The 23204-nt window shown below is 40.1% G+C and overlaps 1 protein-coding gene across 2 annotated transcripts; it reads right to left on the reverse strand.

The window, feature by feature from the left end:
* Positions 1-894: 894 nt before the first annotated feature.
* Positions 895-18613, reverse strand: hnf1ba (HNF1 homeobox Ba). Of its 2 annotated transcripts, XM_080888844.1 has the most exons (11): positions 18025-18613; positions 16023-16222; positions 15496-15763; positions 15185-15408; positions 8475-8629; positions 7237-7363; positions 6973-7155; positions 6365-6477; positions 5988-6032; positions 3514-3645; positions 895-2829 (listed from the first exon to the last, which is right to left on the reverse strand). In XM_080888844.1, exons 1-10 carry the CDS (start codon positions 18393-18395, stop codon positions 3553-3555), a joined length of 1779 nt encoding a protein of 592 aa, XP_080744970.1. In that variant the 5' UTR covers positions 18396-18613; the 3' UTR covers positions 895-2829; positions 3514-3552. The 2 variants fall into 2 exon arrangements, with proteins under 2 accessions (XP_080744970.1, XP_080744971.1); XM_080888845.1 differs by lacking the exon at positions 3514-3645 and having other exon boundaries at positions 18025-18607.
* Positions 18614-23204: the final 4591 nt, after the last annotated feature.

Raw genomic sequence — 23204 nt, forward strand, 5'->3', positions numbered from 1 at the left:
ACAGTATTTAAACTGTTTGAGTAGTAATTACCTCGAAATGAAATAGTCAAATAATCGGAGATACTGGACTTCAGATTTTCACGAGTTATAAGTCACAATCAGCAAAATTAAAACAAAAAGGCAGGAAATATTTGCATGTGATGAATACAGAATATATGAATGTTTTACTTTTTTAAAAAATAAATAAAATTATGACAGACTACTTTTTGTACTAGTGTAATTCACATTATTTTTATCCATATTAAACTATTTAAGGGTCCAATTCCATCCCAGGATAAAGGTAAACGTCCTGAACTTTGCTGTGCTCTTTCCCGTCCGGGACAAGTGAACTCAAGGCATGCTAGCAAAATGCTCCCTGCAGTGTAACAGCTATAGAAGCGTCTTGTACAATAAATTAAAGTTCAAGCAGTGCACTGACTTATATATCATACTATCCTGACCTAAATAACCATGATATGATGTCTCAGCAAAAACTGTAATGCTACGACATTTTTTAGAGTGTGCTCAGTGTCAGTAAGATGTAAAGTCTGAAATGATTTGTGCTATCAACAGGGTTCAGCGACCTTATTGCTGGAAGCGTAACGTGCACTTTAGATCTGTGAACTTCAAAGCGGCTGATTTATGACGCTGCAACACGACTACATCTTTGTTGGCATCATAAACTGATAGTACTTACACTAAAACACTTTTTCATCTCAATGGGCAGAAACCCATTTCAAATTTCATATTACTTTAAACGCCGTTTTTACTCCGCTGCATTTCTTTTACAGCTCAGTTTTAACACAGTAACGGGCAGGGTGGTTACAGTGTGGGTGGATGGATGATTATAAATGATAGATGTACCATTGTTGAGCTCTGTGAATCAAAATGACGACAAACACATGGTCAGTTTGAAAAAAGGAACACATTTTACTTGAAATACCAATATTTTCTCACAAAGTATAAATAATGATTTAAGATTGATTTCGATTTTATACAAAAATAATACATTAGGAGGAAAAGAAAATCATGTCCTGTCAAACAAGTACGAGTGCCTTCTGATCAGACGGCAGTAAATATGCCTATAACAGTCACAAACCAATGACATAATAATAACAATATTATGACCTAATATTGAACAGGAGACTGGATCTGCCACGTCTTACATGCCAGTTGTGTTTGCATAAATGCCTTTTTTGTCTCACAGGTTCTTAAAGCAAGAAGAAAACTCATGGTTGGTGCTAAATTTGGTTCACTATTGTCCAGCTAATGAGCCTGCGACGGTGTGTTCAGACAGAGAGCAAAAGCAAGATTTTGGAATTTTGGCACACAAAATTAATGGTATGACTGAGTAAGAGGTGATTCAGAGGTATCCACCTATGAGAGAGGGGAAGGAGGAGGGGAGAAAGAAGGATGCTGGAGGGAGGGATATCAAATTTGCATGAACCCCACTTTGGTATCTCTCTGAACAAACCTTAATACTGTTAGCGTGGGCGTCTGTACCCACAGCAGCTGCTCCTCTCCCCGACATTTCTCAGCCTTTCTGGAATCCTGCAATGATTAGAGCCGTTCCTGTCACAACATTGTCTGACTTTTATGTTTGTTTTGTTTCTGAATACTTGACATTATTATCATTCTACTCAAGGGGGGGGATCCTGTGATATATATTTTATGATGAGGAGTTATTAACAATATTTGTACTATTTCGGATTGAAGAAGGACGTGGGAGAGATAAAGAGAGGGCGGGTCCCATTCCTGAAATTCACCTGAATCTATGTGCAAACAACAGTCAGAGGTTTCCTGAAGGGGAAGGGACACATTTAGAGTCAGTGACTCAGTCCTTCCCTCGACGACTGAGGCAAGGCCAAGATTACAAATGTGGCAGAGTAGCTTATGAGACACGCAGCTGCAATCGAAGCTCCTATCCTTTGGCATATTTTGTCACTCTTACACCCAATGTGCTTTTCTTTTATTTACAGGCAGCTGTTTTCACTGACAGTGTACAAGTGTGTGGAGTTTTGTGCAGAATCCAGTTATACAAAGCATTGCATACACCTACAGACGCATTGCATAGTCCTTTCAAGATTGTCAAAGTCTTTTTCAATCACAGTATACACACTGAACAACTGGGAATGACAAACAGGCATTCATCCTTTGCACTACTGCTAGTACAGTAAACCGAGTGTGAAAGAATAACATGGAAGACTTTTAGAATGTCAAACGCAAGATCAATAAAGGTTATTGTGATTGTCACGTAGTCTGCTCACGCGCAAGGCTTTCAGCCCAGTCCTACCTCGGCCTGCACACAAGCAGATCAGTGTCTCTGTCCCTTAGTGCCAGCGTGACTTTGTATTTCCACCTTAGATCACAGTTAAAGTCATCGCAGAGCCTTCAGTCTGGTTCGTGAGCAGTTTTTGGTGCCCGATTTTTGTTCCTTGGTAATGTCACAACAGAGGATGACTGCAAATTGTTAAAAACAAAAAAAAAGAGAGAGAGAGAGAGACGGGAGGATGGAAAACTGAACACTGTTTTCAAAAGATTCGGTTAAAATCATACATCCCTGTTGATCATTTGTGTGCCACAGAGGGAAATCCAGACTCCTCCCTTTCAGGTGCAGGTGAGTTGGGGGGGGTTTGTTTGTTTTTTTTCCACTGTCCCCTTTTCTCATTTCCACCGCCGTGCCCGCCGTCGTCACTCCTCTGCGTCTGTTGACTGACTCATCATCCGGCACGCTGTTGCGGGTTATTAGGAGTTGTCATGGTCACCGTGATGAGAGGGTGGAAAAATGCGCTCTGGTTGCCGGGCACCGAGGAAGTCAGGTGGACGCTCTCACCAAGCTTGAAGAGGACACTGTGGAGGTGGAGGATGAGAGAAATGTCAGACGAAGCAAGGCTGTGTTTCATAAAACAATAAATACAATCTGTCCAGTAATTTACATATACAGACACACAACGGTGATGATGGACTACAGTGAATTCCTGTCATTCTGACCCTTTTCTATATGTTAATGGGGTGAATGGCTGTTTATGGATAAGCTTAAAAAAATGAACGAAGCGCGATCGTCATATTGGTTGAATTAGACGGCATAAAGGGAACATTTCATGTACCTGATGTTTCAAATATATAGAAGAAATGTGCATTTATTTTATATTATACCTCAGTATAATGAAGCGATCACTAATTAATACCAAATTATAATGATCCACCAAAGTAACAGAACCAGTCAATGACAAAGCTGCCATAGGTGATATTTTAGCCATTTGGGGTCAGTGGAAAGACGTCTTTAGCACACTGGCACCGTCAGGTGTAGATTTTCAGTTGTTAACCTTGTTACTTTACAATATAAAGCGCCTTGAGGCGACTGTTGTTGTCATTTGGCGCTATATAAATACAATTGAATGGAATGGAATAGATATGGTGTTTTTCATGTGCTACAAAATGTATGAAGCTAATTGTGAGACAAAAAAGCATTCAAAGCCAGGCAGTTTATCAAAAACATGGATTCAATCAGCCAGGGCTTCATTCCTTACAAACCTATTTGTTAAAGAGCAGAAGCGCTTCATAAAGTCAACTCTATCTCCAGCCTCGGCTCCAATCTGACCAGTACCATGAGCTGCTGATCTTCTCTCTCTCCTGTGCGATGGTTTCTCCTTCACTTATTCTCTGCTATGTAGAATAACACCCGAATAAGTGACCAGCTGTCAGACGGTCAGTATTCGTATTTCTTCACAAACTTCACTTCACATGTTTCAAAATAAAAGCCTTTTCAAGAAATGAGGGGTTAATTCTTAAAAAACAAAACAAAACGAGAGCTGATGGCTGTTAATTTAAAGCAGACGTGTTATTACAAGAGCATTCTACGGCAAGAGGGTAGAGGATCAGCGGTACTCGTGACCGGTTGATCAAACAGAGGACAAGGCCAGTTACCTTTAGCAGCTGAGGTAAATAAAGGCTATCAACTATTTCATTCATGTGAATGAGAGAGAAAGAGCAACTGTCACGTTATCATCATCATCTGGGATGGTTTTAGTTCACTTTTAATCTTGTGTCTGTTTCAAAAACTACTTGCTGAAGGGCTAAAAATACTGAATTCACTGCAACGTTCAAAGGTTAGCAGCAGCTGCCAGCAAATTTTTCAGGCAGAATGGTTTCTCACATACGCTGACATCAGTAATTAATTAAGACAACTTTGCCCAATTAGCTTAGCCTTTACTGGATCTTCAAAATACAGATGAATTAACTGAACAAATTTCTTTTATCAGTTAAGACTGCAAATGCAAGACTTTTACTTGTGCAGTGTCACATTTCTACTTTTACTTCAGTGAATACTTCCTGCAGCCCTCCACCTTGATGCGCCACACCTGACCAAATACATTCCTCATCCCTCTTCTCCTAACTCTGAAAAGCCGTTTCCATTGAAACGCTCTCTTCGCTTAGACTGTTTGTGGAATTTATTTTTCACCTGCCTCTCTAGGGGTGGAGGCAGCTGACCCCGGTGTGACCCCCCAGCCAGCAAACAGCGTCACCTGATAAAGCTGACACGCAGCCAAGACCTGAGTCATTAGACGGCGGCTCTCTGAGCAGAGGCGAGTTTGAAGCAGACTCAGGTATAATGAAAGGTTAGTAAACAGCAAGTGTTATAAAGCCCGAGCATGCTGGTGTCACGACAAGGAGGCAAACCTATCCAAATAAAGTCCTGATAAGAAAATACCTCGGAAAGCTTTGGGGCTAACAGGTCACTAAATAAAAAAGAAGTGGTATAAAATAACCGAGTATATGTGCACTTTGTCTGGAATTTTATGCTACTTTGTACTTCCCTTCCTTTATGGCTAACATTTTACCCCAAAATGCGTTTAAAATATTATGACAAAATACAGCTAAAGCCTCATTTTTACAAAAATAACCTGCTATAATCTGGTAGAGAAAAAAGCTGAGATTTCAAGATGTAATTATTCATAAAATTCTTATTTAAAATTAAATATTTTGTCCATTTGATGCGGTCTAATAAAACTGCATTTAGCTACACGATTAACTTATTAATTCAGACGATAAATAGATAAATCCTTATCAAACAATAACGATAATCTGAGCACACAGATCCATGATATCATTAATAAAGAATAAATATCTTTTTTTTCTTGGCTAATATGTTGTGTTCAACTCACAAAAACGAAAATATTACAGACGGCTTCACCAACAAAAGGGATCTCCATATAGGTTGAACATATTAGGTAATAAAAAAAGTTTAAAACCATTTTTACATTAGTGGTTTTAGTGCTTTTACTTAAACAAAGGACCTACCACTACAGGTGACAACATCTATTTTTAGTCAGTTTTAAGGAGGCAGTAACACTTAGGTTAGAGGAGTTTTTGCTATTTGCTGCTCACAGGATACACAGCGTTCTCAGCTATCCTCCCCTGCAGCCATCAGTCTGGCAGTAGCAGCTCACGGTACAATCACTCTGTCTCAGCGTGGGAAATTGAGTGTGTGAAAGCACCGTGGACAACATTTCAGGCTAGAGCGATCACCGAGAGCAGGGAGAAGTAGGAAAGAGGAAGAGATGTAATTAGAAAAAAAAAAAAGGAGAAAAAAAAAAGCCGCCGCCCCCTCACCCAGCCCATCTCATCTCCAGCCTCACTGTAGCATGGAGGAAAGCTGCAGCACACAGGGGTTGAGAACTTTGATTAACAGGTCTCATTTCCTGATCGCAGAGGTAAGTCTCGTCGGGCAGAGGAAAGTGAAAATAGGGAGCATTAATCAAGAGGTGTTCAGGCTGAGGGAACATGTGATTGATTAGACAGCTGTTTAAGAGGAAATAGGAATTCTGAGGAGTGTCCTATCCATACATCCGTCTCTCCTAATGAAAGTGTTTGAACATCAGCCGTAAACAGAAAGCAAAGGGATCAACGTGCACAGCCACAACTGTCCTAAGTGATTTGATGTGTGTTTGAGTTTGATAATTTCACTCATGTAAACTGCGTGACTGAACTAATAAAATTGTATTTACCCAGGAGAGACCCCCAAGTTGCACCATCTTGTTTACAGGAGCGTCCTAATGTGACAGGAATCAAACAAGTCAGCACACCGTCATAACACACACACACACTTCTCCCTGCTGTGATCTAGTTCCTGCTGTTGCAGCGAGCTTTGATGGTGCTGTTTCTCTCAGTCAGAGTAAGGTGAGAAGGATTTTTCTTTTTTTTGTGCATCAGCAGGGAAACACAACAGTTGCAAAGAATTACAATATAAAATGCAAATTGAACGGTGATTCTCATGCAAATGTCCCCGTAATTACTCGAACTGAAATCATCATCGGCGGGTAGGGGAAGCGGTCAGAAGGTGCGTCTAACTGTAGCTGTTTGTGGCACGGGGTTAAAGTCTCACCGTCTTGCTCGAGGATATGGAGCTGAGGGGGCTGTTGGCGTCTGTGACCACCATGGCTGAGGAGAAACGTGACGGGTGGGAATATTGCGGGGGTTCTTGTTTGTGCGGATACACTGAAAAAGGGAGACATAATAGATTATTACACTTCCATAACAGGGACAAGTAAATATTTATTAAGGTTAAGAGCTGATCTACAGCTGCAGAGAGGAAGCTGCATACCTGGTGTGTAATATTATATTCAGCAACATTTACAAACCATCTTCTTCCACTTTTATTTGTGCTTTAGTTATTAAGAGTCAGGGTGGGAACTCTTTGCTTTAAACCACAAAAACTGACTTTGAGAGAGAAATCAGACCAGATGGAAGCATGGTGGCTGATTGTGGTGTTGTTTTAGGCTGGATTACTCTGAGCTCCTCCCCATTAAAGCTTCAAATCACATCAAAGTTTTTTTTTATGTCTAAATAAACACATTAAAACTGTCTGGTTACAAGTTGTGCTTTGTTTTAACACAAGGCCTAAAAGCTAATGTTAGAAACCTCCAAAAACTTGTTAAAAATGCATACTAGTGCCTACTGGACTGACAAAAACAATCAAAATGTGTTACTGACTGTGTGAGTGTGTGACGGAGGCCATGAACGGCTGCTGGCTCATGTGGCTCGGACTCTGCTGCATCAGGCTCTGCTGATGAGGGCTGTGGAGCTGCTGGGAAAACGGCACCGGCTGGAGCGCTGCAAGACTTCCCGCCACGCTGTTGATCACTGGCACCGTTTGAGACTGCGATGTGTTTAAACCTGGTGACACCCAAGTAAGATGTCAGTCACCACGTGCCTTTAGAACAAGCGAAAATTTGTATTGATGTATGCTAGACATACTTTGTGCTATGGCCATGACTCCAGACAGAGGCATGATGAGGTTCTGTGTCTGCTGATGGCTGTGATGGGAACTGTGGATGTTTGTGAGTGTGCTGACCGGAGGAAGTCCTCCACCTGAACCTGAAATCTGTAAAGAGATCATGGAAATAAAATTACAGTACAGTTTTATAGCAGTACTATTTGTTTTTAGCTGAGCACTACACTCAGAGTTATCAGAGTACTGGCTATGTAAATTCACATAAATTCATGTTCAAAGTGAAAGAGATGTTGGCAGTTAGACAAACAACAGACATAAATGTTGACTCAGTTCGGATTCTTTTGTACGACACCACAGTTGCGTAATTCCCATCACACACAAGAACATACTGATAAAGAAAAAAATTCCAAGGAAAATAAAATCATAATAAAATGTCGCCGAGAAGGCTGTGTGAGTTGGCGTTGCGCATTCTCCGCGCATATGGCTTCAAACAAATGCTTCACCCAACATTTACAGTAATCTTTATCTGGATCCTCCCCCTCAGTGGGGCTGCGTTTATTTGACTACAGCCTCCTGCCCACAGAGGAGAACTTGTCCCGACTCACATCTGCGTAAAACAACTGACAGCTCTGACCTGCCGCACACTACAATGCCTGCCCTCATTTCACATAATGCAGGGCAGAGGTAAACTGTGCTGTATGACTAATTTTTCCCCAGTTTCCAAACAAAATAAACAGTTCAAACGGACGGATACTGTAATCCCTGATGATTTGAATAATGCTGTATTTTGACATTAGCACATTGCACATTTTTTAAAAGTACTTGTACAGACGCTATGATAGTATGCACAGGTTTCCTGATCACTGATCAAATATTGAACTAGGGAAAAGGGGAGAAGTAGATGCAGAAAAAAAAGTATCGGGCATGATCAAATGTTGGCGTCATTTCTCTGGCAGAACAAGCAACACTCCACCTTTGGCTCCTCTTTGTGAGGCATTTAATCAATAGGAACAGAATGTTTCTTTGTCAGGTTTATTGGCTGAGAGATGAACATGCCTGGTGCACTTTGGTGATGGCTGCCTGCTAGTACAGCCACCGTGGCTCCACCTTCCAAACACAGCAGCACAATGTGCTAATTGTTGGCTCTTGCCAGCACGTCCATGGGAGAGGAGGTTCAGGAACCTACTTTGTACGTTTATGCTAAACGCAGGCAGGTTCTTATCTAATCTGAGGCCACCAGGGCCCAGGTGTGTTCACTCACCATCTTGGCGTCGGGTGACAGCAGACTGTGGCTGTGGTCCAGTCCTCCCGGAGACACCTGCTGGAGCACTGACTGGCTGGTCGCCATTGCGTTGCTACTGTGGTGACTGATGGCCGAGGAGGAGGTGACCTCACTGGGAACTTGCCCGTATCTCACTGAGAGAGAGAGAGAACCAGAGAGAGAGCAGGTTAACTTAACTTGTTAACAGGTTAACTTAACCTCACGGTCGCTGTGTGCTGCAACTATTGCAGGTATATAGGGCAGTGAAGAGCATTGGCTCGTCAGTGCTGAGCAGTGACACTGTCACTCCAACCCACCGCACTCACCTGCTCTTTGACTCGGATAGGGGAGGACTGAGCAAACAAAGACAGTGACCCGTCCACTGCTGCTATCTGAGCAGCTTAGCCAAGGCCATTCACTGTGTACATGCACTCACATAAGCAGGACTCCCATCAGACTCTGTGACCAGCATACAAACATTACCAATGATGTTTGTATTACGTCAGGGTTACGAAAAGATATTCAGTTTGAACAAAGGTTGTCCCTAGTGCTTTTTTATTTTTCACCTTATAGAGCAATATATTTGGTCCAAGGTATTTTAATAACTGTCATTAAGAGTAATGGTAGCTGTACTTAATGAATTGTCTAAAAAGTATATCATTTAGACTCTAATGTTAACTTTACTTTCACATTTCCTCCACTACTTTAGGCTACTGTTTCACTTAATAGTTGTACATTATGCTTAGGAACATATTAAATGGGGTTTTCGATGTTTTAGCTAATATATTAAATATCATCAGCTTTTATTCCAGTGTATTTAGCTTCCAACTGTTAGCCATACTGTTAACTAATCCCATTTTTATTCATATTTGTAGCTAGCAATATATTAGCAATGTATTTCTAACTAACATTTTTATGTGTTTATCTATACTATTGTCCAATAATTTCAATTGTTATCTGTACTTTTTCGTACTTTGTACAAAAATACCTGGGTTTTTTTTTTTTTTGGTTTTTTTTTACATTTTTACCCAGATATTTAAAAAATTTTCATTGTGTATTTCCAGCTAAGAATCTTATTTGTTTCAGTCTCTGAAGAGGATGTGCCTTCTCAGTAAATGATGCTAAATCAAAATCATATAACTCCATAATAAGTAACACTAGCACAAAACTGTAATGATGGTTGCAGAGCCAAAACATTAGCATTTTTAATGGCATAGCAAAAATAAATTGCTGAAATAAAGATTTGTCAGCTATTTATCTAAAGTTTTGTACTATTAGTGCTATTTAGGTGCCTTTAGGTACTCAAAACTGGAGTTTTATCTATATTATTATCCAACTATTTTATCTACTTTTAGCAATTTTAATAATTTTAACTTTTAGCTGTACTTTAAACAGATATATATTTGTAACGAGATATTTCAATTTGTATTTCAATTTGTTTATCTGTGCTATTAGCTAATAGTTTCAGCTGTTATCTGTACTTTCAACCAAAAGCATCCACATTTTATTTGTGTTTTTGCTAGCTAAACTTGCTGTTACATGATTTCAGCTAATTGTTTATTTGTTTCACTCACTAAATACGAGCAGCACAGATTCAGCACATTTATGCATGATGCTAAATCTAAATCATATAACTCTAGTGTGATAGGTAGTACTAGCATGAATTGAAGGCCAAATGGCGGAAACATTAGCTTGTCAATACTAAACAGGTGAAATTAAGATTTGTCAGCTATGTCTTTCAGGTTTTGTGTTTGTGCTACCTATTTAACTTGGGTACTCAATACTGGGGCTTTATTTATCAATACTATTACCTAATTATTTTTATTTGTTTACCTTCAGCATAATTTCAGCTAGCAATTTAAACTGTTATCTGTACTGTTAATCCTTTATAGCCCCCTTTTATATATATTAGCTAAACATTAAAATTTCCTTATCGTCAGTTTTACCCAATATTTCTATGTATTCATCTCTGCTGTCAGTTAACGATTAGTAATCACTAGTTACCATTTTTGTTTATCTATTCTATCAGCTAAAACCTTTTTGTTTATTTACCCAAACTATTATCTAATGAAAAATCTGCACATTCAATCAAGATATCCAATTTTTTATTTATATTTTTAGTTAACTATACAAGCTTTTTATTAAGACGTTTTAGTTAAATATTTATTTGCTTATTTATACCACTAGCTAACATTTTTAATTGCTAGCCATTGTGTTGATTTGCTGTTTGTTTTGTTTTTTCACATTTTCATTTCAATAATTTAGCCATTTCTATTGGGTGTCTGTTTCAGTCTCTGATAATCCGTTACTTAGTTAAGATTAGTCAAATTAGTTAAGCCGGTCTTCTCAAATCCCCCTACTGGAGACCTATCCTTCTGTTTGCAAGTGGCAGCCAATCACAAGAAAGTTGGAGGCTGGCCTAAAGGAGATGAGACTAAAACAGCTTGTATGAGAGGCTCTGGTCCAACGCCCAGCATGCAAACTCAGAATGATAGATAATGACATTTTTTCAATTGGTAATCATACTAAGAAACTGCCATAGAGTAAATAAAAATGGAACTGAAAATGAGAATAAAAAGTGTCTTATAAAACTGGGAGCCTAGTTACAGTCCACATTCCAAACTTTCAAGTTTTTGTTATATTTCAAACAGTTTAAAGAGATTCACAGTGAATCGATGAGAATAAATTTAATGACATCACTTAATCCCCCGTCTAGACTACTTTCTGTCTCTCACTGGAGGCCCATAGGAATGCTCCACCTCCCAACTGACAATCAAATGTATGTTTGCTGATGCAGGCCTCCCTCTGATATCAACAGAGTAAACATTACACAATTACAAGCAATGCCAAACACATTCTTATCCTGTGGCTTCAACCTCGCACTGTCACACAGTGCTTCCCTCCCTCAGTAACAGTGCAGAGACAGACTCTGTTTGCACTAAGATCAACATCATCTTCCCCAAGTCCCACGTCCCTGACCCAGGTGTGACAGCCGGAACACCCTGCAGAAGTCGGAAGTATTGATATGCACACATTTCGAGATAAAAAGAGGGAGAGGCTTTGACACAATAGGTGAGCAATGAGAGGGACATCGATTTCTAGGTGTTGCTGTGCAAATCGTATAGTTTAGTTTGCTTCTAATGAGATTTTGCCAAAACCACTAATCATGAAATCGCTGTAGTTTACAGCTCCATCTTTATCAATGCATCTACAGCTTTAACCATAACAATCTTGAGACACCATTTCTCTACATTTGCCGAAATCTGTCTTTGTACAGGTTTAGGAAATCCGATAACCTGTTACTGGGTGAGCTTCCAGATCTTCTAGATGCTGATTTTAAAGTTTTTCACTCCTGCTCCAAGTCTTTCTTTTAAAATACGAACTCTTGTTAAGCTTCTCATTTAAGAGATATGCAAGTAATAGCAATCTTTTCATTTAACTATCGCCAGTAAAGCAAACATATTTCATGCAAGCACATCTGATAATGCGGAGCTATTGCTTTGAATATGGATAGTTAAAATGCAGCTACTTCAAAGCTGCTGTCATATTTCATCCTCTAAAGTACCTGTCCTCCATTTTGTACGGCCAACAGACATCATATTGTGTCCTGCAACATACTATCAACCCCACAACACCCCGCCGTGCCTTGTAAACACTGCCACAGAACAATAAAGCACTCCATTGGACTCATGACCCCCATTGCCACACAATAGAGGAGGACTCATAAAAAGTCAGTTATCTCGGAGCTGGGCCACCTCTTAAAGGATGCTATTCAGGAGAGTTTTGTTTCTTTGGCTTCTGTAGTAATTTAAGCTGCAGGGAAGCTCAGACTTCCACAAACTAAAGTTAGAAACTAGGGTTTCTAGTCTTTTTGACGGCCCAGTCAAGAAAAAAAACTGCAACTTGCTTTTTGAGAGCAGGGGGAGGGCGAGAACTTCAGGATGGGAGTGGTAGCATGGACCTTCAGCAGGTTTAAAAGCCTCTAGCTCCCTGTGTGACCCATGTAATATCAAAGCCTGCCTCCCCAACCCCAGGCAGTGCTCATTGTAGTGCCGCTGAATATGACAGACCTCCTGGGTCTCTGCAGGACGTAGCCAGTCTCCTCTTTGTAGCACTCTGGGAGCACTGGAAAGTGCAGAGCTAGGCCATTCCTTCTGTGTGTGTGTCCCTGTTTTAAGCTAGCCTGAGGTTACAGAAAGCAACACAACCCACACATGCTACTGTATCTGATCTGGAACTTCTGAGTTTGCTAGTTTGGTAACGTGCAGAACAACACAGTTCAGCTTACACAGCGCAATTTAGCTTCAGCTGTCAAATTACCATCAATCTAAAACACTCCATCACAAGCAAAAGTTGTCTATTCAGAATCCTGCTTAACAAAAAGACAAGCATTATCTTCACAAACCAGGTTACGTGATTGGTCCGATTTGTTTGTCTGCTTGTTAGCAGAATAACTCAATAAATGACACGAATGTTTTAGCAGCTTGGACTAACATGCACGTGATTCGCTTTTGTCCATGGAAATCTGAATTCATGTAAGATTGCTTTTACATATTCCTATCAAAGTAAAACAGAATAATTTAAAACCACCATTTTTAGAATATATTAAAATCTAATACAATCCAGACATCCTTCTGGATCCAGGAACTCAGTTTGTGGAGGGAATTTTTAGCCTTGGTGGAGCCATGCAGATACTGACTGCTCCTGCTGATAAAAAAATGACTTTTTGCATAAAGAGTAAAAGTAACTTTCATGCTGAAAACTCCCAGTTTTGTTGATGAAACTAACAGTAGCTCACTGTTAGGTTAGCCTCACTGTAAAAGGGTATACAGAAGACATCAGGCTTTTTTAGATTCAGCTTTAAAAAAAAAATAATTGTAAAACGCAGAACTTCAATACAAAAATTAGGATTTTTGAATGATTTTCATTCATTTTTATTTTTTCTTTGGCCAAGAAAATGCTGATTGATAACCATACCATTTTAATGACACCTATAAATTTGTTTGAGGAGCTCCTACTTTAAAGAATAACGGCTAAATAAGATGCTTTTGATAAGCTCAGTAAACATGAGTGGATGAATATTAGGCACTTATTACATGGGACGACACAGACGGCTGCTATAAAATACTGTAAGCAATCTGCTTGAAAGATCAGTTTCATTTCCTAAAAAGGTCACCACCAAAAATGCACGTCACACTGTTTGACTGTCTATCCAGTTGTGACCAACTGATCAACGAACCAAAGCAAAATCAATAAAAACTCCCTGACTAAGAGGAGTTCCTTTGAAATGACCCAGAAGTGACCTCCCTTGTAAGACTGAAGGTGTGGCGGCAGTTTAAGGAGGGGGGTTACCAGCTTTCTCTATAGGCGAAGAAGGGGTCATCAGTCCTGTCTGGCCAGAAAAGAGCCAATACCACAGTGGACAGCTCCTGCTGCTCCAAGTCTGCGACCAGCCTCAGCAACTATACTAATGTCCATGAAGGTGAGGAGGGGGGGCTTTAAATTCAGTCCTCCTCCAGGCCCAGCCAAGATAAATGAACCTAGGTTACAGTGACTGCAGTCTTCTAATACACCACAGACAATGGGACCTCCTGCTGGAGCAGAGTATAGAGAGTAGAATCAGAGGAGCCCCTTATCAAAGGCCTGGGAGATGTAGCAGCAAAGGATTTTAATTGTCCATTAAGCATGCATAATACAGGCCGTGCCCTAGCAACGCAATGAGGTGCCCCACTGGGATATTATTGTCAGTTCAGGGGATGACACTGAAAAACAGCTGATGCTGTCAGCATGATGCCAGCAGGACACCTTGTAAGCAGCCAGCAGAGAGATTTTGGTGAAACAAAGTGCTCTCCGCCATGCACCAAACCTTCCTTTCTTTGCATCCTGATATCCAGGCCTGCTCAGGTGTTCTCAACAAAAACAAGGAGACAAAAAACCTTAAGCAAATAGACAATCCACAAGTGGGACCAGTTTATGGAAAGGTAAAAGAGCAAGACAAAGCAAACCATTAGTCTCCCCTTCAAAGCTGGACTCGTGTTCGAACACAAGAGGATAACAATGGGATCTGAGTGAGTCTCTGAACACAGAGGTTTATGGAGGGTGAGTGATGGCATGGGGATAATGCTCTGTGAGCCCTAGCTGCTTTGTTTTATGTAGTATACGCTAGGTAAACTCAGTCAATACTAATTAGTTTGGATGCAAACATAAAGGCAAGGTGAAATGGTCAGAGCAACAGTCCACAGCCTTCTCCTTGTTTTGGCAACTCCGTGAGTCCTTAGAAAACTCGATGGAAGGAGGAAATGTGGAAATGAAGGTGGTACATCGAGGTGATGTCTGTTCCCCCTTCTATGACCCTGGCCTGACCCTGGCCTGTCACGGGGTTGCTGCCCTTTGTATCATGCCTCTCCATGCTGACTTTGGAGTGGAGATTGCAGGTACAATGTGGATTGTTCTCAGTGTTTTCAAAGATCAGAATAACAATGCCACTCGCTCAGCTCACTCACTCACGCTCATTGATCACTTGTCCTGTCTTTCTCTGGCTCTCTGATCACATCAACTGTGAGCCTCTGTGCTTTCCTCACAATAGTTTTACACCAAAGAAAATGAAATCATGCACCTTTTGCGCCACCGTCATCAAGTCTCCCATAGGCTGATGTTAGCATGTGTAATCTGCCGAACCGCTTGCAAAGCATCACCACTTGACATCTTACTTGGAGGTGAAGCGCTGGCCTGGGGATGATGCGGTGAGCCATGAGAGAGCAGAGGGTTGATGCCGTGGCTCGGAGCAGTGATTGCATCCATGGCCAACTTCTGCCTGAAGGCTTCCTCTTTACGCCGGTTGGCGAACCAGTTGTAGACTCGCACTTCCGTGACCAGATTAGAGCCGAGGCCTTGAGCTTTGGAGGGGGAGACACCTCTCTGAAGACACTCAGCTCTGCGGGGAACAACACCAGGTGAGAATGTGGTGGTAGCACTGCACGGGCAGCATTTTTGTGCTAAAAGTGGCCTCATGTGTGTCTACCTGTTACACTCCTCCACCAAAGCCTCCCGCTCCTCCTTGCTGGGGTTCTTCTGCCGCTCGTAGGCCTGGTACAGGATTTGCTGGGACGCAGGCCCCCATTTGAAGCGGTTGCGCCTCATTTTCTTACAGGAGGGTTCGATGCCCACCTCTTCGCCGGGCTGACCCATGCTCTGACCGGATGGATTGAACTCTGCAAAATAATAACCCTGATCTGGATTTCCTTTGTCAGCCATACTGCTGCCAGGACCATGAGCTGCCTGGTTGAACTCTGAAAATAAGAAGAGGCTTGTTCAATAACGCTGATATCAAAATGCTTTCTTATACAAAGTTTGGCACTTTGAATGTATAAATTAGATGCATTTTCACTTTTGATGCATAATGAAAAATAGTTGCATGTACATGCCATTCTTCAGGGTGAGGAAACATGATATCCCTACAGGTTTCAAACCCAAATAAAGCAGCGTGCTGCTGCCAGCTAAACATTTCAGGCTGTGGCCAAGCTGTGAGAAACTCAAATATTAACTTACGTCGTAGAATTTCCCGCTGTTTCCTGACATACCAGGTGTAAAGGGCCGCTCGCTTCTGTGTTTTCATGGGCGTTCCTTTGTTGAGGTGCTGGGAAAGGTGAGACTGGTTCAGCCCTGTGATGTCCACCACCTCGCGTTGGGGGATGTTGTGCTGCTGCATGTAACCTTTGATCATGCGGGCAGCACGCCATGGATCCTCTCTGCGTTCAGTTAGAACAACAGGGGCAGAAAACATGGTTCATTGCAGCACTCAAGTACGTGCAGCGTTCAGGGGAAAGTTATGAAAAGAAAATCCACCATTTACTCAAACTTTGAGGCTCAAATAAAGAGTTCTGGAATAGTCATGCTATTAAATCACTAGTTCATGTGAGATTGTATCATTTCAGATGTGGAAATGGTTTTAAAAGTTCATATTTAAAGTAAATATAAAAGTGAAACAACTAGTCATGAACTTGTTCCCTTTTGTTGTTTCCCTGTTTTCAAAGCCTGGAGTTTAAGGGGTTTGTAAAAATAAAGAGTCTCCAACACAGACAACCCATTTATTATTCCAGCCTGCTCAGTGAGCTGTAAATATTTCCAAAGGTTAGTTCAGCTCAGAGTAGATTTAAGCAGCATTGTTACCTAAACTCTTCGATTTAATATAGAAAGAGTAAAAATCGAAATTAAAACCATAAAACAAACTTTACATAGGCTGTCTTAACTTTAAATATCTGATCTACTCAAAGTATAAAATAAAAAATAAAACAAGACATAATTTAGTATAGCACAAACAGCAGGATATTCTTTAAAAATGTAAAAATGCAGAATTTCTTAAGATGATAATCAAACCTTAGGTTACAGTCATATATTAGGCTCTAAAATTAAAATTTAACCTCAAGGAAAACTCCGTTAAGTGATTTAAAAAAAAAAAACTACATTAAGTTGTATGGAATTTATATCATATATAAATTTAACTTCAAATTTTAAGTTTAAGTGGTAAAACTGTACCTTTATATTCTGGTTAATTTTTGTTGCAGCGGTGTCTATTTAAAAAAGAGACGAGTGGAAATTGAGCCTTGCCGTGCAATCAGACACTAACAGGCCCAGACACTCGGACATCGGTAATTATTGCAAATCTGCGCACGTCTGTTTGTTTTGGAGAATGTGGAGGCCTACATCTAAGTCTGTGGGTTAAGTGGGAGATGTTAGTTTATAACTTTTGACAATGAATAACCAGATCTCCATTCACTCTAATCACACGCCACTGTGTATCTTTCAGTTGATGATTTATAGAATAAAATTAATAATAACTTAACTACACGTGGGTTCGTTTTGATATTCTTCCGGTGCTGTTAGTGGATGATAGAGCCTCAAATATTAGTTCAACGACGATGAGTGGTTTGAACGGAGATAATTAGAAAGAAATGGCTTCGTGATGGGATATTATTTTTCCGTGAGAGGGGTTTACAGACAGAGGAAGAACCGGAAAAACAAAAAAATTGTCACAGTCAAATTGATTTAATAATAATAATAATAATAATAATAATAATAATAATAATAATAATAATAGAAGTTGTATCGTTACTTTCTTTTTGTGGAGTCCGTGCGCCCGGCGTTTTTATCGTCGAGAGGTGGAGTAGCTATAGTTAATAATAAATAGAAGTAAGTTCAGCTGATATTTTGCAAAGGTAAAGAAATAATAATCCGTGTGGATAATTAGTAACCAGAAAGTGAAAACCTAATCGTGGCGGGTTATTTTAAAATTGTAAACAAAGCCTGAAAAGTGTTTTAGGGATATTACTGCCTATTATTATTGTATATTTTTTAACATGTTAAAAACCTGATTTGAAAAAGGCGTAAACTTCTAAATTAAGAGCACATTGGGCGAGCTCAGACGGATAAAAGTAAGCGAGCATATGCGCAAATTTCACTTTCTTGTCTTCTCGTCTGCCATAAAAAAAATAAAATTTCAAAAAAATAATATAAACTTTTTAGAAGATAGAAATTTGTCAGGAGAACTTACGCCAACATGCGCTCCACCTCCGCCCTCTGCTCCGCGGCCTCCTCCGTGTTGAGCGATTGGAGTTCCTTTAGTATTGGCGGGGTGTCGTAGTCGTCCCCGTCCTCGGAGCCCTCGTCGCCGGAAAGCTTGCCCTTGCTGTGGCCGTTGGTGAGTGTGAGGAAAACGGGCTTCGTATCTGCGTCCCCTCCGTTCATCTTGCCGCTCTGAGGCGACATGGGCAAGTTCTCCAGTTTTACTCCAAAGTTCGGCGGGCTGGGGTCCAGGTCGTCTAAGGCCTGGATCAGAACATCTTTGGTAACTCCTGAGTCCAGCAGGGCGTTAAGGAGCTCCTGCTGCAAGGATGTCAGTTTCGACACCATTTTAAAGAACATTAAAAACACCACATAGGCCTACTGTGTGCGCGCTGGAGCCGAGGGTTGAAAGGGAGGATCGTGGGGAAAAGACCAAAAGGAAAGTCAAAATAAAGTTCCTTTCTCCCTCTCTGGCTTTCGGCTGCTGACACCTGCTCCGAGAAGCTGCTTCACTTCCCTGTTGAAGGGGAGGGATGGAGCTACTTTGCCATGATGCTTTCTGAGAGCGGGGGAATATAAAACATGGTAATGAGTGGGCCGGCTGATGGGAGCTTTTATGTAAATCCACAGAATAAGGGCCGCTTTGCGCCGAGGCAGACGTGTTTACACTGCTGCACGGCTGCTTTTATTGGCCCCCCTTATCAGCAAAACTTTCGTGGACTTCGGACCCTGTTGTATATGCCATAAAGACTAAGAAGGGCTGCGCATATTCAGCTGCGCTGGATCAGTAGTTTTATTCCATAAAAGCACCGAGACAGTTAGGGACAGAGTTCAGCTAGTACAGTACAAGTACTTTTTTGGCTATTTAACTTTATTTGTGTGTTGGCATTTTTTTCTCCGTGTGTGGGGTTTATTTTTTGTTTGTTTGTTTTTGTGTTTTTTGTTGTAAATTAGATGTTGTTTATTGTTAAAGCCTCTAATAAGCCATCTGTTTTTACATTTTTTGGAAATTATTGCCACATATGAGGTCATATGGATAGCTGAAATGTGTCTCCAGCTTCAGAGTTGCTACAATAACTTATTTTACATTTATATGAAGTTTAAGATATAATGTAGCGACAGTATGCAAATATATTTGCCTCCTTTTAAAAATCATGCTCTTGTCTTTTCTGCGCACATCAACCCTTCCAAAACTATCCATGTACCTTAAATTGTCTCCGTTTTATTTTACTTATAACTCTTAAATTCACTCAGGAGTAAGACAAACCCTGAGTCAATACCGATAAGCGCAGAATGACGTTTTGGGGATCACAATTGACTTTACCTCTTCACCTTAAAGCAATAAAACAATAGCTAATAAAGTTATATTCACCTGTGCTCGTCCCATGGGGGTCACCATGCAGCTCTGACGCACTCACTCAGCCAGGTACAGCGCGAGGACGAGCTAGAGCAAAGCATGCAGAAGTCACACTCTATATTTTTTACGTGAAGATAACAAATGATTGTAATTTAAGATATAAAGATATAAAGTAGTGAAGGTACGCAAATATAATTTGTTACAAGACTCCCTTTAAAAAGAATGCACTTGTCTTATCTGCGCACATCACCACTTTACAAACTATCCCTAACCCCTAAATTGCCTCAGTTTTATTTTACTCATAAACCTTCAATTCACTCAGGAGTTAAACAAACCCTCAGTCATTATCGATAAGAGCAGAGTGGATTTTTGTGGGGGGATCGCCTTTTCACCTTTGCTTCCAAATATTCAACAAATAGCTAATAAAGGTGCGTTTACCTGCGTGAAGCTCAAACGCGCTCACAGAGGCAGGTGCAGCCAGATGATGATGATGAGGGAGAACAAACTCTGAAATCAAATATAAACTTTAATAAAAGTGGCGTGAAGAATATACACGTCAAAAATAACGAGATATGACAAGAAGGAGAATCAGTTCTCAAATATAGGATACTTTATTAAGCGGGGAGATGAGTTCGCAACATTTCACTGTTGATTTCTGGGTCTCAAATTTTCACTTCTTCAAAGGTGAATTAATATTTATCCGTAGCTGTTAATTCAGAGCAAATGATCTGTGACTTTAAAAAATATCTTTAACATTAAGACTTTTCGAGAGGCTATTAAACCCAAAGACTTACTCATATCATTTCTTGGATGAGAGATTCTTTGATCACAGGACGACGCTTAAATAAAGACAACAAATGAAAAGTTTAAAGCTGATATGGTGCCATGTAGTCCCACAGCATTACTGTAGAGGTCTAATATGCCCCAGCTGTGAACCCTAACCTGTAAACGATTAAAAAAAATGCAGGTAAATCTTTGAAAAGAGGCACTCTGCAGTTTAGAAATATAATATTAATAAATTATTTATAAATGAAATAGAAGTTATTCCTATTTGAGACACCAGAATCACCGATCTGGTGCCAAACGTGTTGAGTAGATTTCTGTTAATTAATTAATGATCTAATTGTTTCAGATGTACCCTTTAAGAGTTAGAGCCTAAGAATTACATTTTGTATTTTCCGTTTAACCTCCTAAGACCCGAACTCTTCCACAGCATGCATTTTTAATTTCTCTTTGATATTTGGGCATATTGGGGCCCGATGAATGTAAAAACAAAGAATGACCAGATTTTTCTTTTACCTTATTTTGTTTTTAAGAAAAATAAGAGCCACATATGAGGATATTGGTTTAAAATTTTGATAGAACAGTAGCAGTATAATGTCCTTGTAAGTGGATATCAAGCCCATGTAGAGCAAAATTGAGTATTTTAATCTAAATAACTCAAAATGTGATGTCCACATATGTGGACGCCAGGACCTAAAGGGTGGGAACTCCACTAGTCCTTCTTATATCTTTCATTAAAAACACATTCAAACTGCGTCTCTTTCTCTTTTGATGAAGATAAGAGATAAATAAAAAACAAGCTGCTGACTTCCACTGTGACTATGATGGTTTACAACAATCTACTTGGCCAATTATTGGTCAAACATAATCCTTTAGTGTAGTATCAATGTGGTTGATCATTAGTAATATGCAGGATTGCCCTTATTAGCATTATAGTCGTTATAATTCAGTGAGACTTTAACCATGCAGAAAACTACTGTGATGATCCTAATGTAGGTTGCAGGAGAACACTGTGTGACTATAACAAAAAAAAATGTCCTAGTTGCATTACAGGAGGCAATAAAAATATCATAAAGTTCAAAAAGGTCATTAAAATTCAATGCTGGGTCTGAGAGACACAGAGAAGGCCTCTATAGGAATTTTAATTGTTTTACTGTAGTTAGGTTTCATTAATGGAACGTTTTGTTCTAATTAGGCCTCACAGTTGTTTCTCTCACATAAAAGATTGCCACAGGTTCCGGTGTCATTGCACAGATTCTCTCCTTATCTGCAGCTGCTATCATTGTATAAAGTTTCCCTTAGATGCACACCTTAGCTGCCCTTCGCTCTGTTGTGTAATAACCCAGAGGAAACAGATAAATTGCAGGCTGTCTGCACCTCCGTCATCTCTGCTGACAAGTTCATCGCTGAAAAAACGGATTGATTTTGTTAATAACAAAACAAATTGTCGTGTTACACCAAAACATTTTCACACAGTCGCAGGGGAACGGAGGGTTTGCTTGAATTACACATTGGTTTGAAACTGTAGATTTGTTGGGTTAAATGTAAATAAGAGAAAAGAATTACCCATAATACATGTATCCTCTGCAAAAGATACCGTATGTGTTACTAAATGATGGAGGATAGAGACATTACAATTTTTTTCCACTAATTTCTTTCCCAGAAATAACAGATCGTACCACAATGTCTCACAGTAACATTAACAGGCGCTCATACCAATCCAAACTTTGACATGCATTTCATTTTGGACTTTCACTTGTGTCCATTTTAAATCTGTCAGCCATTAACAACAAATAATAACAAGAAGCAGAAACAGTTTATCCAGTACACAGACCATCGAGGCTGTTGTGAAAGCAGCATGTGCACTGAAGCGTGGTGAGGAACGCACACTGCCCGTCACGGTTTCACACACAGGTTGAGCAACAACGGGTCTGGATCATCCTGGACCCTTGACAGTCCACCGGTCAGGGGCCCAGGAGGAAAGACTCGCATAGGAATGAATTTAGAAAAGACTTTAAAACGTTTCTCGTATTGTAACAAATTGGTGACAGCAATTATACACACACACACACATTATGCACACAGCAGTTGGGCATTGTGTTGCAGAGGGTGACATCCTTACTGACTAAAAATATCTACACCTTTATTGCTTCCATAGGAATTAAGAGGGTCAGTAGCAGCCAGGTGCTGATAATCACGTGCACCTGATCTTGAGCGCCTCTATAAAAGAAAAGGTTTGGGCAGTTTGCTAGTCTGGAGCATTCAGGTTTGTGTTAATACAATGGCACAATGTTCCCAGGAGTGTACCTTCCAGTAAATTCACCCCAAGGTCAGACTGTGCAATGCTCAGAGAAAGAAAACAAAACAAGACCTACATCTCAGACTCTACAGGTCTCAGTTATCATGTTAAATGCTTTTTGTTTTGTTTTTTAACTGAACAAGTATGGCTTGTTTGAAAGGGTTGCCGAGAGAAAGCCGCTTCTCTTTAAAAACAACATGGCGCCGTGGCTTAGACGTGCTGTTTTGCAGGACCTGGGCACGTTGCAGCCATTGAATCGACCATCAACTCCTCTGTATACCAAAATATTACAAACCTAAAGCCCAAATGACCCCAGATATAAAACACATTTCTGCTCTACAAGATCATACAACATATTCTACAGAGTCAGTTTTGATTATGCCATTATGTAGATTATGGCATAATTTTGTTAACCTTTGTTTCCCTTTATTATTTTCAAACTTTGTACATTTTCCAGTTTCTATTCCAATAAAACAGATGACACGTCTGAAGCAGAAAATTACATTTTCCAGCTTGTATTTTATATTTCTAAGGATTTTAAGAATCTAAAGTCAGTGATGCACTGATCCAGCTTTATCAATTTCAGATTTCTGATTTGATACCCAGACATTGACTTTAATTACCAGAATTACCTGTGTTAAAGTAATGTGAAGGAGAGACTGGGACTAATTGTGTCAAGCGGTTAAAAGACGGCAGAAGGATTTTCTTCAAGAATAACATCACAGTGTCA

Source organism: Rhamphochromis sp. 'chilingali' (genome assembly GCF_963969265.1).
Source record: "Rhamphochromis sp. 'chilingali' genome assembly, chromosome: 8".
In the NCBI taxonomy this organism is placed as follows: Eukaryota; Metazoa; Chordata; class Actinopteri; order Cichliformes; family Cichlidae; genus Rhamphochromis; species Rhamphochromis sp. 'chilingali'.

Bases quoted from the DNA above. Each gene is read 5' to 3' on its own strand.
- hnf1ba (XM_080888844.1), bottom strand. From the start codon at position 18,395: ATGTTCTTTAAAATGGTGTCGAAACTGACATCCTTGCAGCAGGAGCTC. The intron at 6,478-6,972 runs GTCAGTAACACA...TCCCTTTTTCAG, and splicing joins CTCCGTCACACACTCACACA to TGTATCCGCACAAACAAGAA. The intron at 6,033-6,364 runs GTGAGACTTTAA...CTGTCACATTAG, and splicing joins CCATATCCTCGAGCAAGACG to GACGCTCCTGTAAACAAGAT.